The sequence below is a fragment of the Amphibalanus amphitrite genome, unplaced genomic scaffold, assembly GCF_019059575.1.
Source record: "Amphibalanus amphitrite isolate SeventyFive unplaced genomic scaffold, NRLGWU_Aamphi_draft 001064F_arrow, whole genome shotgun sequence".
NCBI lineage: Eukaryota > Metazoa > Arthropoda > Thecostraca > Balanomorpha > Balanidae > Amphibalanus > Amphibalanus amphitrite.
Window position 1 is genome coordinate 18,726 of NW_024882558.1, and position 25,363 is coordinate 44,088.

Here is a 25,363-nt window from a genome sequence, read left to right on the forward strand (position 1 = left end):
CATGACATCAGCCGCTAAGTCTTCACTGGCGTCACCCTCAGTTTGACGTGGCGCATCCTCTACTGCCAGGTCATCCGTTGACCTAGGGTGACCTGGAACATCACTGGGACCTTTTCCAGTCTCTTCAGCCCCTGTCACCATTGTGCCAACCGGTGAATGTGCAGCATGGACACTATCAACCGCATTATCAGTGGCTGCGGCGGCATCGGGGGCTGATTTGGATGCGATAGCTGCTTCAGCCTCGATAGTCCTGTCCGTTGTTCGATCTGTTTCGCTATCAACAGGCGCTGAATGATCGGCCTCAGTGTCATTGACTGATTGATGGCTGGCGTCGGGACTGCTGGTTGAACAGACACCAGCTTCGGTGTGGGATTCAGGTGCTGGTTCTGTATCGATTTTAGCAGACTCGGGGGTCGTTTCATTGTCTTGCACAGCCTCTGTCTTTGTCTCGGGAGCCGCGACGGAGCCTGTCTCCGCACCGGCGCCAGCCATGGGGGCCGTCTCAGCTCCAGCCGGTGCAGCAGACCCCGCCTCCTTCTCTTCAGCCTCCGCCCCGTTCCCCGAATCAGGCTCCGTCCCGCCCACCGCGCGCCCTGCCTCAATCTGCGCAGTGCCTCGGAGCGGTCCGATCCCGGCGCCGTCACCTGGCCCCGCCTCGGTAGCCGCTGTGGTGACGTCACTGGCCGTGACGACGCGACAACTGTCCGCCGGCACCGGCCCGTCCGCCGCGGGTTTTTCCTCCGGCGACCGGCACTCAGGGCGAACCAGTGCGCCGCCGCCGTCCACCGCCACTTTTACAGCTGCTGGATCATCTGAGACGAGTTTTTCCTGCGCGCCGGCCGGACCGGGTGCCGCACATTCCGGCCCGGACGGTGCGTCACGCACGGGGACGGGGGTAGTCACGAGCGCCGGGGGCGCAGGAGCGGCACTGGGGGTTGGTGAGGTGGAACTCACTGCTGATTCGGGAGCAGGGTTTGGTGCAGGGGCGCCCTGGGCTTGCGTGACAGGCTCGGGTGTACAGGTGGGTGCAGTTTGGTCGGGATCGAGTGAATCAACTCCGGACGGGGCCGCCTCAGACGCAGGGGTGGGTGCAATGTCATCGCCTTCAGTGTCGACTGTTTTTGGCACGGTTTCACTGATAATCTCTTCACTTTTAATGGAAATTGCTTCATCCTTCAGTTCGTCAGAGTCGAGTTCTTCAGGATCAGTAGCGGTTCCTGAACGATCTCCCCCATTTGTACCCGTTTCAGCAGCGAGGGGCTGTTCCCCTTCCTGCCCGACCCCTTGTTCGGTTGGCACCTGTTCTGTAGCACTGTCTGGACTACCCGGTTCGTGTTGAGCCCCTTCCCCCGTCGGCCGTTCGCTGGCCGCGGCCGGCCGCTCACCTGCCGCCGGCTGCGGACACCGGTCCTGCCGGGCGGTGTCGGCGGTTACCTGTGCCCCGAGGGGCTCGGTGACGTCTCCGGCCGGTGTCTCCGCGCGCCCCTGCAGCTGGCCGGCGCTGCTCGGCGCCGTGAGAGCGTCTCGGACCCCGTCCGGCGCCGGGGTCAAGGTCACGACCGGCGGCGGCCGGGACGCAGCCGTGGAATCCTCGGCACCGCCAACGGCCGTCTCGGTCAATTCCTTTGTCCTGGAATCACTCGCATTGTTCGCGCACACCGGCGGACCGGCGGCTCTCGACAGCGCCGATTTCGCCGCACACGCGTTACTCTCACCGTTGGCACTCGAGTCACCGCTCGATTCATTGGCACACGCGTCACTTGAATCCGCGCATTTCGCGGCGCGCACACTGTCGCAATCGGCTACTAGTTTGGCACTATCACTGGAAGTCGCCGCGTTCAACACATTGACGTCGCTCGCACTCGTCGCTTCGACACGCGCACTTGTCTCTGCCTCGCCCGAGGCTACGTGACCCGCCGGAACGGTCTCCGAAACGGCCGAGTCATCGACGCCTGTGGCGTCAGAAGACGTGACTTTCGTCGGCTCCTGACCGTCACCGACTGCAGCAGTCTTTTCACGAGACATGTCACCATCGTTTGGAAAGGCACACACACTAGAAGACACTATACCAGTCTCCGACGTCTCCACAGTCTCTGGCAAAGTCCGGTGAGAGACTGAAGGAGTTTCACCGACACCGACTATCACATCTGCCGATACTGCTGAGGTCGGAGCTGCCGCAGCAGACGTCGTCACTTCCACGGACTCTGTGACAGACAGGTCCTCCTCGACTGAGCCCGGCTCGCGTTGTCCTCCCACGGCTGATTTCGTCTCTGTCCCCTGGCCCGTGTCATCGGGTATCAAGGTTTCTTTTTGTCCGGTATCCAACACAACTGCTCTCTGTGTGACAGCCGAATTTTCATCATCTTCGGTCCCATGGACAGCCGGAGAGTCATCATCAGTCTGAACACCGGGCTCAGCTTCGACATCTTTAGTTTCGATGGTGTCTCTAGCTTTGGCGTCAGCTTCTGCTTCGGCACTGGACCCGGTCGCTGGCGCCTCAGCCGTCGTAGCCTCGGCAGTTTTGGGCTGTAAGGCGTCGGCCTCGGCCGAGCCGGCCGGCTGGTCCGATGTGGCGTGTTGAGCCGGCGCCGCCTCTGCCGACCGGCCCGTATCGCTGCCAGTATCTGCCTCGGACAGCTTGTCGTGCACGCCAGGCTCGGAGCCGGGGCCCGGCACCGGTGCGGGCCGGCCGGGCGGCGAGCCGGGCCGCGAGACGGGCCGCGCGTCCACCGTCAGCGGAGAGTCGGTGCCGCTGTCGGCCGCGTCCAGCAGCTCCTCGACCGACGAGCTCGGGTTGAGCACGTACATCTGGCGCACGTTTGTCTCCGGGTCGGAGCAGTCCGAGTCGTCAGAGTCCGAGTGGGTGGCGTCGGCGCTAGCTTCGCTGTCGTCGGCGCCGTCGCGGCCGGCGGCGCCCCGCTGGTAGCGCTGCGCGGCCACCACCAGGTCGTACTCACACGTCGACTCGTCTGACTCCGAGTCGTCCACTTTGGGCTCCGGTGGCGCACACTCCTCGATCCTCACCGGATCATCGGCGAGTGCCGTGATGGCCGAGTTTCTGCGGTTCTCGTCTTCCATGGCCGCGTCCGGTGGTGTCAGAAGCTGCGATCGCGTCGAGATCGTCTCGCTGCACCGCGTCGCCGTCGATGTTGGCGTGCTATGTTCCGCGTCAGCGCCGGCGCGTGCTGCGGCTGCCGTAGGCCGCGCGGTCACGGGATGCGATGCACTGGAGCGGAGAGCGGGGCGCTCGCGGCCGCCGCCGGACCAACACTGGCGGCCCGGCGCGGCGGCGGCGGCGGCGGCGGCGGCGCGGCGCGGCCCGGCGGCCGCCCGGGGCCCGGCCGGCCGCCAGCAGCCTCTCTCCTCGTGCGGCGGCGATCCGCCGGCGCCGGCCGGCTCGGCCAGACCCGGTGACTCGGAGCCGCCCCGACCCCGCCGCCGCCCGCCGCCCCCGCCCGCGGTACCCCCATGGCCGCCCGGGGCCCTCACCTGGCTCCGCCGCCGCCGCCGGGGCGGGGCTGTGTCAGCGTCACTATCGGCCCTATCGGCGGCGTCACACCGGCTCTCGATACGGGACGCGGCGCTCGCGTGACGCAGCGCGGGGCGGGGGCACTGCTGTGCTCGGTCAAACCCCGGCTCCGCCCAGCTGAGGCAACGGCGGAGACGGCTCCGGGATGAAGACGGATCACGTGACGCCTCACGCCCCTCAGCCCGTGCCGTCTCCCGTCCTGTCCCCCGTCCCGTGCCCAGTCCCGTCTTCAGTTCCGTCTTCTGTCTCGTCTGATTTCCAGTCTTGAGCCCTGTCCCACGATAAGCCTCGTCATGCGACCAAAGCCCCTCCTCCGTGATCAGCACTCTCACGCGGTCGTGCTCGTACACAACCTGTGACCTTGCACCTAGCTGAGCGTGTGAATCGAGCGCGGATTCGCGGCCGCTTCCGTTCTGACGCGCCGTGACTCTGAATAGCACGTGATGGTGGTTGGTTTCCAGGTGCGGCTCGGTTGCTGGCTCCAGTCCGCGCCGGCTCATGTAACGCCTACTATCGGTCACGTACTTCGTGGCACCGAGTGGTGCTGTGTTTGCTAAGGCGGCGGCAGCGGGCGGCGCTTGTGAGACGCCGCTCCCTCCAGTCTGTGTGTCACACTGAAAACAGTCGATGCCGCCAGATGAAAGAGCGCCGAGCTGTCCGCGTATCTCACACGGTGTAGTGCTCAGAGGCCATCTGATTAGACCGTGCCGTGCCTGGCACTTCTCCTGCCCAGTTACTAAGCTCGGAGCATAGAGAAACGTTCCACGGCGTATTTCCGTTTCCGCTTCAGCTACTGTTTTCCGCCGTGTTTTTAGATACAAATCCGGCTCTGTGTTTGTTTCGGCGTCTCTCATAATTATGTGCTCGAGTTTAGTCGTCCTGTGCCTTGTCTCATTCTGTCGCCAGCTCCACGTCGCTTCCGGTTTCATCTCAATTATTTTCACCGCACTTCCGCCCTTTCGCTCGATTCTCTCGCCCTCTTCCCAAGTCACGTTCACCGAATGCTCATTCGCGTGCCCCGTCTCGGCTCCTTCGCTTGCCGCTGTACCGAGTGGTCCGGCGGCGCGGCTCCGGCTGCAGACGGCTCCTGCGCGCCGCGCCGGCACCGGGCACGCGGCAGTCCCGTTCCCCTGGCCAGTGCTGACCTTGGCGCCGGCTTTGTGCCGCTGGTGACTGCCAGGGAGCGATGGCTTGGCCGGCCAGCGGTCCTGGCCGAGCGGCGGCCGCCCCTCGGCCGCCTCATCGCCGATACCGGACTCGCCGCTGCTGCCGGCCGCGCCGTGAAGGCGGTAAAACGCCTGCTCCGTGTGCCACCCGCGCCGTGACTCTACTCGTGACTCCCCTCGTGACTCCCCGTGCGACTCGCCGAGCGCCGAGTCGCCGTCGTGCGGCGATGACGAGTCTGTTGGAACAAAAACGCGCCGGTGGTCGCCGCTCGCTGGCACTATCTGGTGCGGATCGCTGTCGGTGGCGCCGAGGCGACCGCCGCCGCCGGGCTCGGCCCGCCGGTGAAGGGAACCCACTGGACCGGGCCGCAGCGGATTGAGCCGTGAATCAAGCACCGGCGTAGGCGATAAGCCAGGGTCGGTGGGTTTAGGGCTGGTGGGTGAATCTGCAAGTAGAGTGTCTGCAAATCTTCCGTGTGCGTTTCTGTCGGCTGCATGAAGGGTAAAATTTTCCAGTCCAAATGATGGCTGAAGACGGCTGGGTTGGAACTGAATTACGTGCTTGTGATGATATGAAGCACGGTCGACGGCATCCACGCTGGAGTCACTGGAGTTATTGAATGAGCTCGTCAGTGGCGTACTGAAATCACTGTAACCGTCGTGATATCTTCTCCCTACGCTGATACACGAGTCGCTGACATCACTGGAGAGACTGAAGTCACTGTCTGACCTCCAGCACACAGGTCGAAGCTCGGGCATGGACTGGCGTAGGTAGTGTCTTGGTCCACATGAATCTGTCTCTGACCCACTGCCCTGCCCCTGACACTGACCTGAGCTCTCCCAGTGACCTGCCAGCGGCGACCGGTGACCTGCCGGTGGCGCCTGGTGACCTGACAGCGGTGACCATTGTCCTGACACCTTGGGGGAGTCCTCTGGCGGCCGTATCGCCTCCAGCAGCCCGTCGTTAGCCAGGTCAGACCAGTTCATCCAGCCGGGGAGGCTCGGAGCGGCCGGAAATGTCCTCCTCGTCTCCAGCGGCGCACGGGCCGATGACGCACCGCCCCCACCTCGGGACGACGCACAGACAGACGGTCACAGAAGCGAAGCGGACGAATACAAAGACGGACACGCAGGCTGACGAGCGCGAACGAACTGGCGTCCAACGACGCAGGGAAACGTAAGCAAAGCGTTTAGTTCCCACACACATGCTCAAATGCAGTCAACAAGTCAAACAAGACGTGTCTGTCTTTAAATTCCCTATTACTACAGGGTGCGTCAGCCAAATCCGGAAAAACGAGACCGTATTTTCTAACTTCTGCCAGTGCCAAAATAGACAAGACCTCTGCTTTTTAAGATATATTCCCGCTTTCCTGCTTCCTTCTGGCCACATCTACTCGATGAAACCACCACCGACTTCGATCACCTTCTCCAGCCGACTGCGGAAGCGGCTGCAGGCACGGATGACGACCTCCTTCTCCATGCTGCCCATTGCCTCACGGATGGCTGTTTTCAGGGCTTCCTTTGAGTTGTGAGGTTTCTTGTTAGACTGCCTCTCAACTTCGCCCCAGACGTAATAATCCAAGGGATTAAGGTCCGGGGAGTTGGGAGGCCAAAACTCCTTCGTCCACACCATGTCGAGGTTGTCATTGCACCACTCCTGAGTCTTCTTGGAGGCATGGGCGGGTGCTGAGTCCTGTTGGAAGACGTATGAAGCACCTGCAGTCACCTCTTCCACCCAGGGCTTTACTACCTCCTCCAGCGCCTTGATGTACACCTCCGTGTTCACCTTCTCTTTGTCGCCAAAAAAGTGGGGAGGCATGACGTCACCGTTGCTTGTGACGACCCCCAGAACCATCACTGATGCTGGGAACTTCGTCTTCATGGTGACGGGAACTTCATCCGGGAACTGACAGAGGCATCTGGTGTTTCGTCTGTTGGTCTTGCGGTCCACCGTGAAGATCTTTTCATCGCTGAAGATCTTGATTCGGCCCGTGGCCTCATGCTTCAGCGAACTCAACAGCTTCGTCCCAGTTGCCACTCGCTTAGCCTTCATTGTCTGTGTCAGAAGCTGCCGGATTCTGATGGTATACGACTTGTATCGCAGGTCTTGATGGACAGCTCGCCTGACTGTGCACTCCGACACGTCGAGACGTAAAGCCAGTTGTCTCATTGATTGCATGGGATCTTCCTCAATGAGCTCCTGCAGTTGCTGCAAGAAATCCGGCATCCGCTTCTTATTGGGGGCCTCCGAACGCTTCTTCCGTGCAGGTGAAGCGGTTTTGTCTTCGTCGGGGCCGTCTTGAGAGGCCAGGTCATCATGATATCTCTTTGCGATATCGTACACGGTGCTTTTTGGCACCTTGAGGAACTCTACGATTTGCATCCGTGTCTTTCCGGCGCGAAGGGCTTCCTGGACTGCTGCTCTTCTCTTGTATTCAGAGCTTCTCCGTGGCATTTTTGGCTTAACCCTCGCCGGACCTATTGGTTTTCTACATACGCGCCGGCCGAGGGGGGGGGGGCGGGTACGACCCCCCCCTCGCCGTTTCGCCCCTGGTGGAGCTAGCGCGTCGCGGAAAAAACGAGCGTGTGCGCCGTTACGAGACGCAGAGATTGGTACCCGATTTTAAGGTCCTAGGTCAACCGGTGACCTCTGAGGTCAGGTCAAGTGCCCCAAGGTACGGTTCAGTTTTTGGTGAATAACTTCGCAAAAAAACGGTCGCAGAGCGCCGATTTTGGCAGCATCGTGTTCGTCTCGCTCAGGCGCGTCGAATAATATACTTTTTGTCCGGGTCAGGTCAACTTGGGGTGTTGACCTCAGGTCAAGGTCAGGTCAGCACCCCCAGGTCACGAAGTTGGTCGAAAGGGGTCATGTCGCATATCATTCGATTCGGCAGGTCTTCCTGAGTCCACTGGTGGCTTTCCCGACTCGCTAGCTCAATTTGATCAAGAGTTATTGACGAAAAACTAATATGACCTTGATGACGTCATAAATGACGTCACGCAAGGTCAACATTGCAAAAGTGACGCATCTAACCTTGCAAGGAGTGCATAAAATCACGATTCTGTGTGCTTGAGATAGTTGGAGATCGTTCCCGGCGCCAGAATAGCAGTTTTCATTTTTCCCCATTGACTTATAATGGTGAGGTCACGAAAATGACCTGACCTCATATGACCTTAAGGAAAAATCCGAGATATACAAGTTGTGTGACTCATAATGGATACTAGATCCTGCAAGTTTCATTTCCCTGTGACATCTCCTCTGGCAGTGAGGGCGTTGCGAAGTTGCGACATCTGAAGACCGTGCAGAGGTTCACTTATGACGTCATAGGTCAGTGACCTGACCTGACCCAAAAATGCGGTTGGTGTCAAAAGATGCGGCTTGGATCAAAGGTCAGGTATGCCAAGTTTCAGCTCTCTATCGCCAGCGTGTTCGGAGCTATCGCGAAAAAACCCTATGGGGGGGGCGGCACCCGCCCCCCCCTCGGCCGGCGAGGGTTAAAATCAAGTTCAGTGCAAAGATAAAGACACTATTATCACTTGACTGTAGCGATTTGGCTCAAAAACCTGTGGGATGGAAATGGGGGTTAGACAAACTTTTTCCGGATTTGGCTGACGCACCCTGTATATCCGTGTTTGAGTAAAGATGTTGGCGTAATATATAATTCAGCAATAAAAGAAGCGCTTGCTTATTATAATCGCCGATCTAGTTATCTTTCAATCTAATCGTTAGAGCACCTGAAAACCGGTAGGGAGGCCGGGCGTTAATCAGGACACACATCGACACGGCATGTGGCTGCGTTTTCCTATACTGACGTCAGCCCAACGGGCCTTGGTTGAAGAAGGGCCCGCGGCTTCAGCGCATGGCAACGGTACCAAATGCACCGTCAAATGACTGTGCTATGTAAGAAAGAGTTGACTGAAAATGTTCCAGCATGTTGTATAACGTTCAACAATAAATACAGCTAAAATATACCGATGTGAAAACGCGAGGAGGTAACACAAAATAGTCAAACGCCTGGCCCAACGACTCAGTGCTTTTTAATACTTATTTTAAGCGCCGTTTCATATACACCATACCGCTGCCTACTTCTACCTGTTGAAGCCATTTTTCTAGCAATGAAAAGCGTGGTATCTGAATGATTGAAAGTCGAACTTGAACTGAAACGGCTTTTATAAAATAAATAAATCTGCCTGACATACAATTTGTTCTTAATCGCTCATCAGTTAGACACATAGCACTCCATATACCTGGCTCATAGCAATAGGGTCAAATATACCGTCTTCCAACAAGGAATTTGTAATTTCCTCGATGTTTTCAGTTGACCTTGCAAAAACTGACCACGGAAAATATTGAACTAAGCTTTCAGAAAAAAAGGATTAAGTTTTATCTGTCACAGTCACAGTGAGTCTCAGATTGCAGCATTCCTTCGTTTGTCAACGAGAAAATGACGGCTCCATCTCAGCCAAAGTCAAAGAAAAATTAACAGTTCGGCTTTATCGTTATTATCGTTCACGGTTCACTGCACCAATGCACCTGCCAGTTTACAATCTCAAAGTCATGCACTGGTATTGCACGAGCGAGAGGGAAAGCATTGCTTGACGATTTACGATATGTCAGCATTTGTGTCTATGTGGACCTCTATTTACTACATCGTGACATATAGTCGAGATCGATGACCTCATAGTGCAGGTCTGGCCCGTAAAACGCTGCAGTAGCGAACAAAACGTGCCAGCGGTGACACGTCAGTGGTGCACGTACACGGAAAATGACGGGACGCAGCTGTAGGATTGGTGAAAACATTCGCCAGATTTGATAGAGGCTGATTAGATAATCGGCTTAGGAAAAGACACGATAGCATTGCATTCCTCGCCGAGCTATCGGAGGACAGCGATAAACGTTTTGGCAACAGTTCACTGTCCATCCGGAACCAAGTTCAACTGTCAGATATTCCGAGCGATACGTGAGCAGGTTTTAGCCAGTAGCGTAGAATTGTTCCAACTTGATCAGAAACATCCTGCCTCAGATTTTTTTTATAGGAATGCAGGTAATGGCGAATTTTGAATAGGAAACAAAACTTGAATAAACCACGTTGTAAACATGATGTGCGAAGCATTAAACTGTTGTTCATAATAAATGGTCGACAAAATCGACAAATTTTGAAGCATTTTAAATGAGCACAGTTGTAAACTCTGTTCACCAGCTCTGTTCATCAGAAATAGTTTTTATGGGTAAAGACGGCGACAGGAAAGTTTTGCCCCAGTAACCCCAAATGCCAAAGATCCTCGTCTCCTGAGTTTGGCCAACTTCAATATACAACCTTACGTCGGTAATTATCTCCTAATTCAGCCCGGAACGTTTAACATAAGTGTGCATACCTATAACATAATTGAACAGCCGAAACTATTTTCGCTAGATTCCTGTATCACGATATAATTTCCTTAAAACTGTCCCCGATATTGCAGGCTATTCAGGCGCATGCAGGAACTTGTATGGTATAGGTACAACGGCAGCCTTCATAGCACGTTACACCTACATACGACGTACCGGTTATTTCATCAGTACAGGCGTATGGACAGTTACGTGCCCCACAGGCCGCTGAGGGCCATCCAGCTTACCTTTCTCATGGTCGTCCTCTGGTTCCGAGTTAGCGCTGTTGCGATGGTGTCGCCTCCCGGCCACCACCGTCAGCTTCTGGAAAATGGCGCCGCCGAACGACTCCGGCTCCGTCTCCGGGTCCGAGTCCGAGTCGCCCCCGCTGGGTCCCAGCACGGCACCTCTGGAGGGACTCCGGCTCTTGCCGCTCGAGGAGGAGCGTGAGCGAGGCGCCTCCACCTTGACCTCCGATGAGTCTTCGCTCACATCGAACTGCCGCTTTCGCCAGCGGAAAGGGTTGTCTTTCTGTCGCTCCGCCGCCTGCTGGCGCATGTTGTAGCTGTGCCGATGGCGTTTGAGGGCCAGCTCTACCAGGTGAGGCCATTTGATGTGCAGGTGGGACTCGCTCTTCCGACGCGAGTGGTCAGTAAAGTCAGAGGGCTGACCCGTTGATGGCATGCTGGCACGGCGCTGATTGAGATAGAGCTCGATCTCATCGTGAAGGGTTGAAGATCGACGCTGGTCTTGTTCTGGGGGATGATCGTTTACCTCTTCGCCCTGTTGCAGCTCTGATTGTTCTTCCTTAGCCGACTCATCACCACTATAACCGCTCTGTTGAGGACTGTGTCCTTCTGTGTCGGCTCCGTCGAGAGCTTCGTCGAGAGCTTCGTCGAGCGCTTCGTCGAGAGCTCTATCGAGAGTTCCGTCCACGTGGTCCACAGACTCCGGGGGTGTACTTCCACACAGCGGAGGCGGTGAGGGTGCGAGGGGAGGTGCCAGGTCAGGTCCGAGAAGTACCGGTTCCGACTCGCTGCCCTTCCGAGCCCGACCCAGCACCGGCGTGAAGCCATCCAGCTGTGAACAAAACGGGTAAACGGTCAGGGAAGGCTGGGTTAACAATGGACATCGAGCAGTGACACGCCGAACTAGCTGTTAGGACTGATTCACAGAGCAAGAACATACTCGTACATGAAACTGATTTCTGCATTTCGGCCCAGATGTAGGGTGTTACAGGAGACAGCATCGCAATAACGATGTGTTTGACCGATTCCGGATGTGAACGTATATAAAAACGCTGTAAATCCATTTGTGTCCAGGTGTTCTTGGACAGGAAACCATTTGTCATTGCTGGACCGGTTTCTGCTGAAGGGTGTGGCTGCACGACGAGTTTTTTCAATGTCCGGACTTTTATTTTATCTTGGTTTCCGTTTTGGTCCGTTTTCATGGATCGGACCGCTTCGTTTTTTGCTTGCGAGGCACGCAAGGCAATTTAGAACTGAATTTAGCACATCCATCTCTATACCGAATTTCCTTTCATGTAGTATTTCTGCGACAAAGTACATTTATACTCGCATCTGATGCTCATAGCCTGTCGCGAATTGCGTAGTACCTATGCAAGAAACTGGTATAATGTATTGTTCACGCCTGGCTTGAGCTGTTGGAATCAACAACAATCATAGCAGCTGAACCGAAACAGGAAAAATTAAGTTTAACCGAACAGTTGAATGATGTTAAAAGTGAGAGCATAAACAAATAATTAACAGCTTAACAAACGCTGCAACAAACGTCAGGACTTTTGCAGTAAAAAACAAACACCCAAACAAAAACAAAAAACAGTCGAGCATGACCTAATCGAACTTACCCCGTTTCCGAGACTGCCTCCCGTCTGCGGCGACTTCTCTCTGTCGTCTCTCCTCAGAACTGCTGGTGAGCTCGTCACACTGGAGGTGGCGCTGCTGACAGCAGGGTCCTCGGCATGGGTCTGGCCGCTGAGGGCACCGATGTGCTGCCTACGACTGAAAGAGGGGTGCCGTCCCTTCAGGGGTGCCGTCCCTTCAGTCCACATATACGGGTTATACAATGACAGTAAAGCGGTGGCGCAGCCGCTGATCTCTATCCTTAGATCCAGCCAGACATCGTCCTATTTATTTATCGCAATAAACAGAGCTGGCACAAAAGAGCCAGTATCTGCTCGTCGTAATCATTTATAAACCAGCACAGGCGCTTTACGACTTATACATAGACATGAAACGATCTACATATTTAAAGAGCCATAACGTGTATCATCCATACATACCAGCCTCGGTCGGCGTGTGTCATTGTCGCCCGCCGCACGGGCTTGTGGTCGGGTCGGGGTCGCGGTCGGGGTCGCGGCCGGAGGTGACCCAGGGGGGACGGGGCCAGACCGGGTCGACCCCGGGCAGCGCGGAGGTCATTTGGCCCCCGTCCGGGACCTCCAGGATCTGTGAAAAGAACGAAAGGCAGGGTGATGACCCACGAGAAAGAGAACCAGGGTGATGGTTTAGCAGGTCGTGCGTAAAACGTGTTACGATTGTACGGAGTTGATACAGCAAGTTAACTATGCTGATAAGGCAATGCAATGCCAGCTTTACTCATTTTCATAATGATGCAGTATCATGTCTTAGGTAAACGAATAATGGAACACATAGCATGCAAATCAAGCGTTTGATTATTTATTACAGCCAATACCACCCATATTACCCAGATCATTCGCTCAAAGTCGCCCTCACTCACTGGAGATGGTCAGCGAGCGTCGAATTTGCCGCCGGAGCAGGGCGGTGGGCGCCACTATTGACTCTCGTCGGCGCGAGGGCCGCTTCGTAAACAGATCCATCCACTGCCCCGTGGCCAGCTGAATCTCCCTGTTTCGATGAGCGATTGCACCAATAAACGACAGTAGGCGACAGTAAGCGATAGCGACAGATGACTATCGGTGGCTCCGGTTTTTGGCAGGCCAGAAGTCAGGCGGGTAAGGGCAGGGTATATCTAAAACATCACGATTCACGGGCACCTATTTTTTAGGTCTTTGAAAAATAAACATTAGTTTAAACGTTAAGGGGACACTAACATAGTATTTACAGTCGGGAATAAAAAAAAAAAAATATTATTGGGCGCAAGTAAACCATGTGATAATGGAAACTGAATATTTTGAATCGCATGTATACGGAGTAAGGACCCAAGGGCTGTTTAAACGATGCTAAATTCAATGTTCGTATTAACCCTCGCACGACCAGGCCATTTCTCATAACACGAACGACCAGGGGGGGGGTTGTTACGACCCCCCCTGGCGTTTCGAAACGGAAGGCCGTAGAGCTTAGCGGAAAAAACCAACGGATTGCTCTCAACGAGATCTCGCGATTGGTGGTATATTTTTTGGTCCTAGGTCAACATTTGACGTACTTTTGACCGGTCAAAGGTCAAATTTTCGGAAAAATAGACTTTTTTCAACTTTCGGCGGCGATTGCGGCAAAACGGTGAGAGATATCGACTTGAAATCTTCACTATCGTGTTCCTTGATCAATTCTCTATCGTTTGGTATGTATTTCGTTTCCCTAGCTCTAAAAATGGCGCGTTGGGAGCGCCGGAAGTCGGCAAGGTCACAGTCGGCGGCAGAAATTCGAAAAATCAAAATTTAAATTTTTGAAATCTGATTGTATTTTTGGATTTGGGAGGTCCATTTGCTCCCTATAGAAGCTAATATTGCTGCATATTCCCATTGAGGTGACAAGAATTAGCAAAATAGTGGTTCGGGCGCTTTTCAAAAATAGTACCGGACGCTGTTCCTCTTGTGACGTCATAGCTCCGTGACCTGACCTGACCCGGTCAAATTTCTTATACCATATGATAGCCAATACTTGCCCCAACATGCATGGGAAGTTTCATCACGATCCATCAACCGATGTCCGTACCACCGGCAGGAAACCTCGGGCGTTGGCACTCAGTTTGTGAAAATCCGGCCGGAGGCTGTACCTCTTATGACGTCATAACTCCGTGACCTGACATGACCCGATCAATTTTTTTTCGGCAAAAGATGCGCAAAGGTTGCCCCAGAGGGTATTGAAAATTTCAGCTCGCTACGACAAGCCGTTTAGCGTGCACTTCGAAAAAACCTCAGGGGGGGTTGATACAACCCCCCCCCCCAGGCGTTCTAGGGTTAAGATAAATAAACACGTTCATAGAAAAACCTTTGCCACGTATTCGCACTGCCAACTCCAAACAGCCCGAGCTGGGCTTAGTCGTTAAAGATAATTAGAAACACCACCGCAAAGGTCCAACGTTATACAACATGACTGCCAGAAGTCAGGCGGGTAAGGGCAGGGTATATCTAAAACATCACGATTCACGGGCACCTATTTTTTAGGTCTTTGAAAAATAAACATTAGTTTAAACGTTAAGGGGACACTAACATAGTATTTACAGTCGGGATTAAAAAAAAAAGATTATTGGGCGCAAGTAAACCATGTGATAATGGAAACTGAATATTTTGAATCGCATGTCTACGGAGTAAGGACCCAAGGGCTGTTTAAACGATGCTAAATTCAATGTTCCTATTAAGATAAATAAACACGTTCATAGATAAACCTTTGCCACGTATTCGCACTGCCAACTCCAAACAGCCCGAGTTGGGCTTAGTCGTTAAAGATGATTAGAAACACCACCGCAAAGGTCCAACGTTATACAACATGACTGCATTTCGCTGTGTACCGGGAGGGGCCTTCGGGAGAAGCGATATGAACTTACATTTGTTTGTGGCAGACAGTGCAGACCCAGCCACGGCCGCCGGTGGGCTGCTGGCGGCAGTCCTTGCACACCGTCAGCCGGCACGACCTGCACGGGGCGCCCCTGTTGAAAATCCTGCCCAGGGTGACCCGGCAGCGCGCGCAGGTGCGGCCGCCCGCCTGTCCGGGCCGCAGGACGCCCTGGAGTCGCAGCATCTGCAGCTCAGACTTCAGTCGCCTGCAACAGAGGACAGCTGCAGTTCAGACTTCAGTCGCCTCATGCAACAAAGAACAGCTGCAGCTTAGTCGCCTGTAACAGAGCACAGCGAGCCTGATGATTGCGAACAGTGCCTTATGGTGAGCCTTGGCTGAATGTTGAACTGTGACACTGGACACTGAAAAACAACGATGAGCAATTGCCCAATTAAGTCAGATGTAACTGTAGGATAATATCGGACCGTCCTTCCACGAATTTACGTTAGAGATGAGATCGCCTATACTGGTAGAAACATCGGCTGTCGCACTTGCCTCCATCGAAGCACAATTTTTAATTGAGCAGTGCATGCTTACAACTTGAAGCATACATGAATGAAAAGGTCGCAATAAAATAAAAAAGAGGAAATCTGCAGAATATAGGTATAGGTAGAACACCACTTAAAAAAAAACTCGGCCCATCTTACCTCATTTCCGTTTCCAACGTTCATCGCAATGCCATGATTGCCGTTCTCTCCATATACCGTGGTTTTAACCGATTTACCTTATTGAAAACGAAAATGCAACGAATTTTCATATAACGCGAATAATCTTGCAATCTTCACTACATTCTAACAACCATCTCACTATCAGCAATCAAACTCAACGCACAGAGTAAAAAGACTAGAGCAGACACTTCTTTTACGCACCCAGATAAGCATGGCTGACGCGACTGGATGACCGACGGAACTGCAACTGGAGAACTGTTCTCGTCAAACCGCGACAGCCAATGGAGGAGAGAGCGACTCCACTGATGAGTGACAAAGTGGGGTGTTTCTCTGACGGAGGGCTGTCACGGAACGGTCAGGGTAAGTGACCGGTGATCTTGGCACAGCTAATCCGTGATTGGTGCCCGGTGCAACGAGAGACATGCGCACGTTTAGCACCCAGGGGGCCGCATAGTGTCATACCGTCATCTATCAAACATTTAACATAGACCTCTGTATGCCTCGGTATACAGAGGTCTATGCAATAAAGTACTTCCAAATTCCAGTGACATCCCATTTTAAGGTCCCACGTTATGAGCTGACTTTCAGGGTCAGGTCATTGACCGGAATCTCAATATAAAATAATCCAGAGTATCTGTTTTTTTTTGTAGCTGCATTTAAACAAGGCATTTTGAGCTCCTTATTTCAAATTTTGCCTTTTTTTGTACCAAAAAGATGCATTTGTGCATGCACGTATAGTAGATAGTTCGTGTCAGGTTAGGTCAGTCCAGATGATAGAGATGGCCACTACGACGCAAATGAATAAATAAACAAATAAGCCCAGGTCTAGCCAGTTCAACCATTACGCGTCCGCCTGGATATTTTTTTCTCGAGCTAAGCGCGTTTAAAGTAGCTTCCAAATGCTCAAACGAATGCAAATATTTGCTGTATTCGCCATTTGATTTATTCGTCGTTTGATTTATCATTTGATATATTTAATGTATTTAAAATGTCATTATCAAAATAAGCCAGGCATAGCGTTTGTAAGAAACTCTTTTTACCAAAGTTTTGCCTTACCAGAGCTTTGTCTGGCTTATTTTGATAATCGGACCTGTGGTCGAAATCATTAATTTCATTATCTCATCACTTGGTATTTCATTGTAAGATGGCCAGTTAAAAAACATTTTTCTCATACCACTGACTTTTCTCTATGTATCTTGAAGATCTGGCGGATTCATTTCAAATCAACGAAATAGTAAATACCTACCGACCAAAAACAGATAGCTACATAGCTGGGCTTCAATTACTGAATCGTCTAATTTCAAGCCACCCCCAGTATCTTGAATAGAGTCACGCTGCTACTTAGAAAGGCGAAACAAGGACCTCCCACTCGAATATCTCTGCACGTGCCTCAAACGTCGAAGCACCCACGAAATCACGCCTACGAGTCACGCAATCCTGCGTGAGAGCGTCTCGTGAGAGTCCCGTGGATCGCATATGAGTGCACTGTCCGTGAACCGTGATCACTGGGCGTCTGGGAACGGAGTGCTGTCGTATCGTCGCCCTGCACTGACGGGATGTGGAGCAGCCGCTACGGCCGGTCGGGCACGGCACCGCGCCGACCGCGACGGTGTGCTGGACGCACAGCCGTGGTGAGCGCCCCTCCCCCCTTCCGGCACACACACCAAAGATCTGTGATCGGCTAGCTACGCACTCTTGCAGTCTGTCGGTAGCCCAACACATCCTAAAACGGTGAATATCCCTGCTATTCGGTCTACACCTACTCACCAAATTCGAATTTTCTCTTCCCGTCGCAGTGCTTCATCCCTTTCGATGACATCCAGAATGCGCTGCTGCTCTTCTGACGTCAGGTTTAGGTCCTGAAACGCCAGCTGAGCTGCATTTGTGACGTCACTTACGGCCATCTTCGTCTGCAACACAGGGACAGAGGGGGGTCAGTGGAGTTGTTCACGACGTTTGCTTATTTCATATATTAACCCGCTTCCCGCTCGGGGAGGGGGGCTGAATCTGCCTCCCTTCCGTTTTTGCCAATAGCTTCAAAGCGCGTTATGTCAGCAAAGCCAAATGTTTAGTATTTTGTCATCCATTACTTTGACATGATCCCTAAAAATTTGAGTGAAATTTGTCGGACGTTTTGAGACTCTTAAAGGAACTATCCCACCTTCTAAAATGTTGTTAAAACCAGTTAAATTGTGCCCGACTTTATAGATTGGATGACCAGGAACACGGTTCTGGCATTTATTTTTCATGAAACATCTTAGGCTTCCCATATTCCAAACACAAACTTTCAAATATGTGACGTCACAGCCCAAAATTACCTCCTTCCCCAGGCCACATTACTGTCATAAAGCTGATTCTTTTTACTCTGTAGGCACCACAACAAAGTTCAGACCAAGTTTTAAGCGATTTTTCAACGAACAAACCCATTTAAATCAGAATGACTAAACGAGGTGACGTCACACTAACGGTCGCTCCATGTTGAAGATAGGGCTTTGCGCAAGGCCCACTTTCAAATGAAGGGAACGAATTTCTTCAACACCAAGAGGCCGCGGGGGTTGCAACCTAGATAGATAGTGGTTTCTGAACCTCGCCGCAAACTTGGCTATCTCAACTCAAACCCCATGTTAAGGTGGGATAGTCCCTTTAAGTGGCGTCATGTCACGCCATTTTTGTTTCAAAACTGTAAAACTTCAAACGCCTCTAACATCTTCAGTTCTAAAATCAAGGCGTAACAAATTTTTTTTTGGATTTTGACGTTTACAACGTCGAAATGTCTTTTTTAAACAATTGTATAACTTAAATTTTGAATTTCTGAACAAAAAAATCAGGAAATAGGTATGTTGGAAAGTACAACGCCTCTCGTTTCGACGCTTTTTATGACACGACAATCTGAACGTAACATAAGACAATAAGAGAACCTTGATCTTGTTGCCCCAAGAACGGAATTCATGAAAAATTCTCTTTCTTACCAAGGCTCTAAGCTTTGGAACAGCTTGCCCCCTCAAGTGAGGAACGCCTCAAAGAATGAAGTAATAAAGTACATTCTAACTAAGGCAGACATTGACAAGCCATGATTATCGGTCATATGCTCGTACTTATACAATGTATCGTTTCAACGTGTGCAATTGCCAGTGTTTCATTTGATGTCACTCGCCAGTCACTGCACTATACGTTTGAGGACTACTTCTTTGTATCAGGAGAATATTGATTTGGTGGCAGTTTGAGTCTGTTCATGTAACGTGCATGTAGCCTGTAGGTAACATGCATAGGTAATAGGTATGTTCATACGTGGATCATGTAAAGTGTTGTGTACCTGGTGAACTGTATGTATGTACCTACCTCGTGCCTATTTTCACCGTAACGCCCACGTTTCTGTGGTTGGTGAAAATAAATGAAATAATAATAATAATAATAACCGTCTGCGCATCTATATGTCAATTTGTAGAAGGATCGCTCCAAAAATGTAGGGATTATTCGGATTTTAATCACGTCACGAATCGTATTTTACTATAACATAACATATATTACAATGTAACAACAGGCTACAGGAGCCCAACAAGGTTACAAGGTTGATGTATAGTCGACTACAGAATGATGTTCCACTCCTCAGAAGCTATCAGTTGACAGGAGCGCTAAGTTGTGCCGTTTATCACGCAATTAAGCGTGTCGATTGTGAGCATTGAGACAAAGCTATAATTTGTGAACTCAGCTCGTGTGATGCGGCACAGCCTACCACTCCAGGCAAATAATTTCCAGTGAAAAGTGGAACATCATACTGTAGTCGACTACACACAGTGATGTACACATTGATGGACACTGAACAAGAGAGACATGCCAATGAATGCCATGAGTGAATCCTAACAACGAAACCCAGAGTTGTCTTTACCTTCAATGGTGTCAAAGACCGCACCACGCTCCGTTAAATACAAATCCACATTAGGTATATTTGAATTTTTAAAGGGAGGAACTATCAATAACCCAGGGAGGTAAACTATTCCACATATCAATGACGCGGTTAGTAAAAAAAGGATTGCCTTAAACTCGTTTTTGAAAATTTATTTTCCAATTTACATCTAGGTATGTCCTCTTGTGGAGTTCGAACTTATCGTGAATAAGCTCTTAAAATCTAGTTAATTAATACCTCTATAAATTTTGAACAATTCAATCAAATCACCTCCCACCCTACGGTAATGGAGTGAAAACATATTCAACGAGACAAACCTTTTTCTGTAAGTCATCCCGCGAAAACCAAGCACCATCCTAGTGGCCTTCCTCTGCACACGCTCTAGAGACTTGGCGTCTTTTTTAAAGGGACTATCCCACCTTTAACATGGGGTTTGAGTTGAGATAGCCAAGTTTGCGGCGAGGTTCAGAAACCCTATCTATCTAGGTTGCAACCCCCGCGGCCTCTTGGTGTTGAAGAAATTCGTTCCCTTCATTTGAAAATGGGCCTTGTACAAGGCCCTATCTTCAACATGGAGCGACCGTTAGTGTGACGTCACCTCGTTTAGTCATTCTGATTTAAATGGGTTTGTTCGTCGAAAAATCGCTTAAAACTTGGTCTAAACTTTGTTGTGGTGCCTACAGAGTAAAAAGAATCAGCTTTATGACAGTAATGTGGCCTGGGGAAGGAGGTAATTTTGGGCTGTGACGTCACATATTTGAAAGTTTGTGTTTGGAATATGGGAAGCCTAAGATGTTTAATGAAAAATAAATGCCAGAACCGTGTTCCTGGTCATCCAATCTATAACCCGCGCCCCGCTGAGCTATTCGGCCATACGCGCCCTGCTGGGGGGGGGGGGCAGATTCTGCCCCCCCCCTGTCTAACTTCCAAACCGATGGTCGTAGAAAGACGGGGAAAACGGCAATCGAAAGCTCTCAACAAGGCGGATCTTCAGAGCCCAATTTTTTTGCTTAAATAGGTCAGAGGTCAGGTCAAGGTCAGGTCAAGGGTACAACATGCAAGTTTCTACAGTATCGGCCTTGCACCGTAGTTGCCGAAGAATGGACTGAGACTGATTGCCCAAAACGTGTTCTTAGACTACCAAGACAATATTCGTTGCATACAATGTCATTCAAAGGTCAAGGTCAAGGTCAAGGTCAGGTCAGGTCAGGTCAGGTCACCAAAAACAAAATATAGAAAAGGGCATGTGCGACACATGTTTTATGGGTCATTTTACGCATAGAATTCAATAGGCACACTCAAATAAGTGATATGGACCACCTCTTTTTGAATTTGAGGTCGAGGTCAGGTCAAGGTCAGGTCAAGTGAGGTCAAATTTTGAAGTTGGTTGTTAAGGCCTAAAAAGGTGTCTATCTGATGCAGTTTTTCACGGCGAATCGAATGGTGCTATTTTTGTTTCCGTACGAGGTCTAGAACTTCCAAAAAAATCATTTTTCAAAATTTTTGTGTGTCATGACGTCATAAAATTTTGAATAACTCCCACATTTTTGAACCGATTCTTCTAAAAATTGGTATGTAGGTGCACATAGACCACTTCTCTGACATATATTCCGGTTTTTTTCGATACACTCAAAATTTTGGATTTTATAATTATTTTTCCAAAAAAGTCAGTTTTTTGAAAAAATTTGGGCCAAAATCCAAAATTTTCAAAAAAGCGAGATAGCCATTTGATAGACAAAGTAGAATCACGTATAATCTTTTTGTTACGTCTTGATTCCTTTAAAAATGAAGATGTTAGCGGCGTTTGAAATTTTGCCGTTTTTTAGGCGAAAATGGCGAACATGACGTCACTAAAACGTCAATTTCTCAAAAATTTTCCGACGGATTTCGCTCAAATTTTTAGGGAACGTGTCAAATTGATGTATGATAAGGTACTGAAAGTTTGGCGTCGCTGGCGTAACGCGTTTAGAAGTTATTGGCGAAAAACGGGAGGGGGGGGGGGCAGATTCTGCCCCCCCCCCAGCGGGGCGCGGGCTAGAGTCGGGCACAATTTAACTGGTTTTAACAACATTTTAGAAGGTGGGATAGTCCCTTTAAAGGGCGAGTAGCATGCCTGTGCACAATACCTACTCTAAATGTGATTGACAATATTTTATTAGAAAAATTAGAATATTTTCATACACTTATTTCATTTTTTGAAGTTCTAGAACTCGTATGGGAGTAAAAAAGGCACCATTCCAATCGTCGTGGAAAATTGCATCAGATAGACACCGTTTTGTGTCTTCTTAATAATCAACTTTCAAATTTGACCTCACTTGGCCTGACCTTAACATGACCTTGATCAGAAATTCATTCAAATATGGTTCATATCACTTGGTATGTCCATTGAGTTCCATGAATAAAATGACCCATAAACGTGCCGCATATACCTATCTTAATTCTATCGGTCGTCTGTGGTGACCTGACCTTGACCTTGACCTTTGCATGACATTGTATGCAACGCATCTTGTATTGGTAGCCTAATCAATCCATTACTCGCCAACTGCGCTCAAAAGCTGAGTATGTAGAAACCTGCCGTTTTTACACCTGACCTGACCTAGATCTTGCCTCTAACCTCTCAGGACAATTTTTTGCTCAAAGTTCCATCCTGCTGATTGCTTTTCATTGCCGTTTTCCCCGTCTTTCTACGACCTCGGATCGTAAGTAAGTGGGGAGATAGAATCTGCCACTCCCCTCACCCCAACCCCCCACCCCTCCCCAGCAGGGCGCGTATGGCCGAATAGGGTTAACCCGCGCCCTGCTTGGGGGGGGGGGCAGAATCTGCCCCCCCCCCCCAACCTGACCTCTGACCTACTTAAGCAAAAAAAATTGGGCTGTTAAGATCCGCCTTGTTGAGAGCTTTCGATTGCAGTTTCCCCCGTCTTTCTACGACCATCGGTTCGGAAGTTAGACAGGGGGGGCGGGCAGAATCTGCCCCCCCCCCCCCAGCAGGGTGCAAATGGCTGAATAGCCCAGCGGGGCGCGGGTTAAGTTGATCACCCCAGCGGGGCGCGGGTTAAGTTTGTTTTTATGCACAGTATCCTGGGATGACAAAGTGTCACAGAGACGTCGACGTTTGTACTCTATACAACACTTACCTACAGAGATGTCAACCGCAGCGTACCGCAACAGTCAACGTGAGCCAGAGATGAGAAATCCAAACATACCACATAGCCGTCAAGGCACCGACGCAGCCGTCAACGTAGTCCAAAGATATCAACGTAGCACAGAGTCGCCAACACACTCGCAGCCGTCAACGTACCAGACACAGTCGCCAACACATCAGACACACTCTCGGCGCGGCAGCGGTGCGGCGAAGTGACGCGGCTCGCCGCACCTCGCGCGGCTCACGGCGACTCAGTGCTCCTGATGAGCTGCGGTGCAGTGAGCCCGCCATCACTCTCACCAGTTTGAGTCATGGAGTGCTGGCTCCAAACTACGGCAATAGAGCGGTAGGCAATTGCGTGACATAGCCACTTTCATGTGTAGCGTGTGCCGTGTGGCATGGATGTGTGCGAGGCATATATTCGTGAATTCATTCATAAATGCATAGGTAGGTGTATTGAGAGACCAAAACGGCGAAGTTCGTCACTTCTTCTTGTTTCCGTTCTTTCTCTTGCAATTCCTAGTACCTATTTTCTCAAAAGTTTAACTCGGATAATCATTTCAGACATTCTTCGATAGTAGGTAGGCCATGAAACACGAATTTCATGCCATCTCAGGCATAGGCGGCGGAACGAGGGGGCACCGGGACACCGTGCCCCCCTTTGATTTTGGCATTTTAACATTAGCCCTATGGGCGTTGCATGGTTAGAATGGGACCAAAAGTCGGCAGTGCCCCCCCCCCCCCTTAATTGAAGGTGTTCCGCCGCTACTGAACTCAGGCAGTAGACGCGGATCTGTGCGTCACATGATCCACGGTTTCTCTTTCGGCGCCAGTCACCATCCACCAGCACTGGAGTACCTACGAGGTAGCCGACGTGCGGGTTAAAAGCGAGTGGGACCGTATAATAAGAAAGCAGGCCAATGCTCCATTTTAAAAGGCGAGCTACGCAGAAATTAGCCATTTTGACGACGGTCATGTCACACACATTTGGTGCAGATTAGGTGCAGATTTGGCGCAGATGAAGGTATTTGTTGTTAAAGGGATTCGGTGCAGATTTGGTCAAATCATGTGCATTCGCCAGACACTCCGTCGTAAAAAAGGCTAATATCGCCTTTTTCGTGAATGTCATAAAGAAGAACGGTCAGATGGAAGACCGCTTCTGGCCCAGAACGTCGCAATGCATGCATAAATCATAAATAATTGTATTTCTTGATTGCCAACAAATCTTTCGCCAATAAAGATGGATATCTGTGTACTTACACCGAAAACAGACAACTTTTTGTATGCTTACCTATACGGTTCTAATGGGTGTGGTTCACTAGGCGGGTTTTAGGCGGGTGTGGTTCACTCGGCGCGTTGTGCGCGAGCCTGATTGGTATGCTGTTCCGCATGTGTCTCCGTGCGCGCGTGTCGGTCGTCCTGCGCGGCATTATCAGATATACATAGACCGGCAGACCGAACAGCTGTGCCCTCTACATTTATTTTGATATCATCAAAAGTACGAATTCGAGACCACACTTGTTTCACCACTGCAATGGTGAATGGTGCCTGGTGGTAATGGTGGGGGCACCAATGCATTGGTGCCCCTCTCCCCCACACTTTGATGTTATTTCCTGATTGTTCAGAACGCATTTGGGATGAGAGTTGACATATCTGACCTTGGCCTCAAGCATGATCTTTAAACAGCAACGAGCAGCCGCATTTGGAATTAGTGATCCTCTGCACGGTCTTAAAATGTCGCAACTTTGCAACACCCTCAGTGCCAGGAATATTTCGCAAAGGGAAGAAACATACAGGACGTCCGACGTAGTAACCTCACAATCACCCACAACGCTTATATCTCATATTTTTCATAATGGCCAGGTCAGGTCAGGTCATCGGGTCAGGTCGAGTTATCTGACCCAGATCTGACCTTGAGTTGAGGTCAACACCCTAATTTGACCTCTCTCAAACAAAAGCCATGTCATTCGCACTCCGGAGCAGGACGGCCTTAATTATCTTCTTTCTTTTTTTTTTGGCCAAGTTATTCGATAATAATCGCCTCCCTTACCTGAACTCCATTTGAGCTGACCTCAGAGGAGCGCTGAGACTTTAAAATGGGGTACCAGTTGCCGTGTCTCGTAGTGGCGCACACGCCTCGTTTTTACGCAAAAGTCTATCTCAAATCGGGGCGAAACAGCGAGCAACCCCCTGGCCCTGTCCCCCTTCCTCCACTCCCCATCGACCTTGTGTGTAGAAAAGCGATAAGTTCGGCGAGGGACAATGCAGACCAATGAATAATACAGTCCAACTAATCGTAAGGCCAGCATCAAATCGTCGTATTGATTCAGCAAAACAGCATGGACCTGCAGTCTGCACAATGCACATCCATGAGCAAGAGCATGTATTACATTATACTAGATATGTTGACATTTTCGAGAAAACTAAATGCAACTCACCTATAGGCGTCGAACGGTCCAACTTCTCAATCCTCCGAATCGAATCAAAACCTTCGTCGTCCCAGTAGTTTCCTGTGCCACTCCCTCGTGCCACCACAGCCCCGCCCTCGCCCAGACTGTGCGGAAGCGAGTCCGATCATAGACCACAGTCGTCGAGACGTCGCCGCTCGCGATCGCACTGATAACGCCCCGAGACACGGCGAGTGCAAACAGCCCCGGGCGGCTGTGACGTCACTCGCACGGGAGCGGCGATTGCCCCGGGCGCCGGGTCACGTGACTGACAGAACTGACACCGCGCACGGAGCCGGCGATCGGAACAGCGCAATGCCGAACGCGCATGTCGCCGGCGATTGTTCGCTTTCGTAGC

The 25,363-nt window shown here is 51.1% G+C and overlaps 2 protein-coding genes across 2 annotated transcripts; both read right to left on the reverse strand.

Moving 5' to 3' along the window:
- Positions 1–1,175: 1,175 nt before the first annotated feature.
- Positions 1,176–3,078, reverse strand: LOC122369706 (nucleolar and coiled-body phosphoprotein 1-like). The gene is made up of 2 exons (XM_043344623.1): positions 2,204–3,078; positions 1,176–1,410 (listed from the first exon to the last, which is right to left on the reverse strand). The coding sequence occupies exons 1-2, from the start codon at positions 3,076–3,078 to the stop codon at positions 1,176–1,178; spliced, it is 1,110 nt and encodes a 369-aa protein (XP_043200558.1).
- A 5,173-nt stretch (positions 3,079–8,251) lies between these two features.
- Positions 8,252–25,116, reverse strand: LOC122369707 (melanophilin-like). The gene is made up of 8 exons (XM_043344624.1): positions 24,997–25,116; positions 17,277–17,419; positions 14,831–15,046; positions 12,824–12,951; positions 12,366–12,531; positions 11,931–12,084; positions 10,312–11,143; positions 8,252–8,259 (listed from the first exon to the last, which is right to left on the reverse strand). Exons 2-8 carry the CDS (start codon positions 17,411–17,413, stop codon positions 8,252–8,254), a joined length of 1,641 nt encoding a protein of 546 aa, XP_043200559.1. The 5' UTR covers positions 17,414–17,419; positions 24,997–25,116.
- Positions 25,117–25,363: the final 247 nt, after the last annotated feature.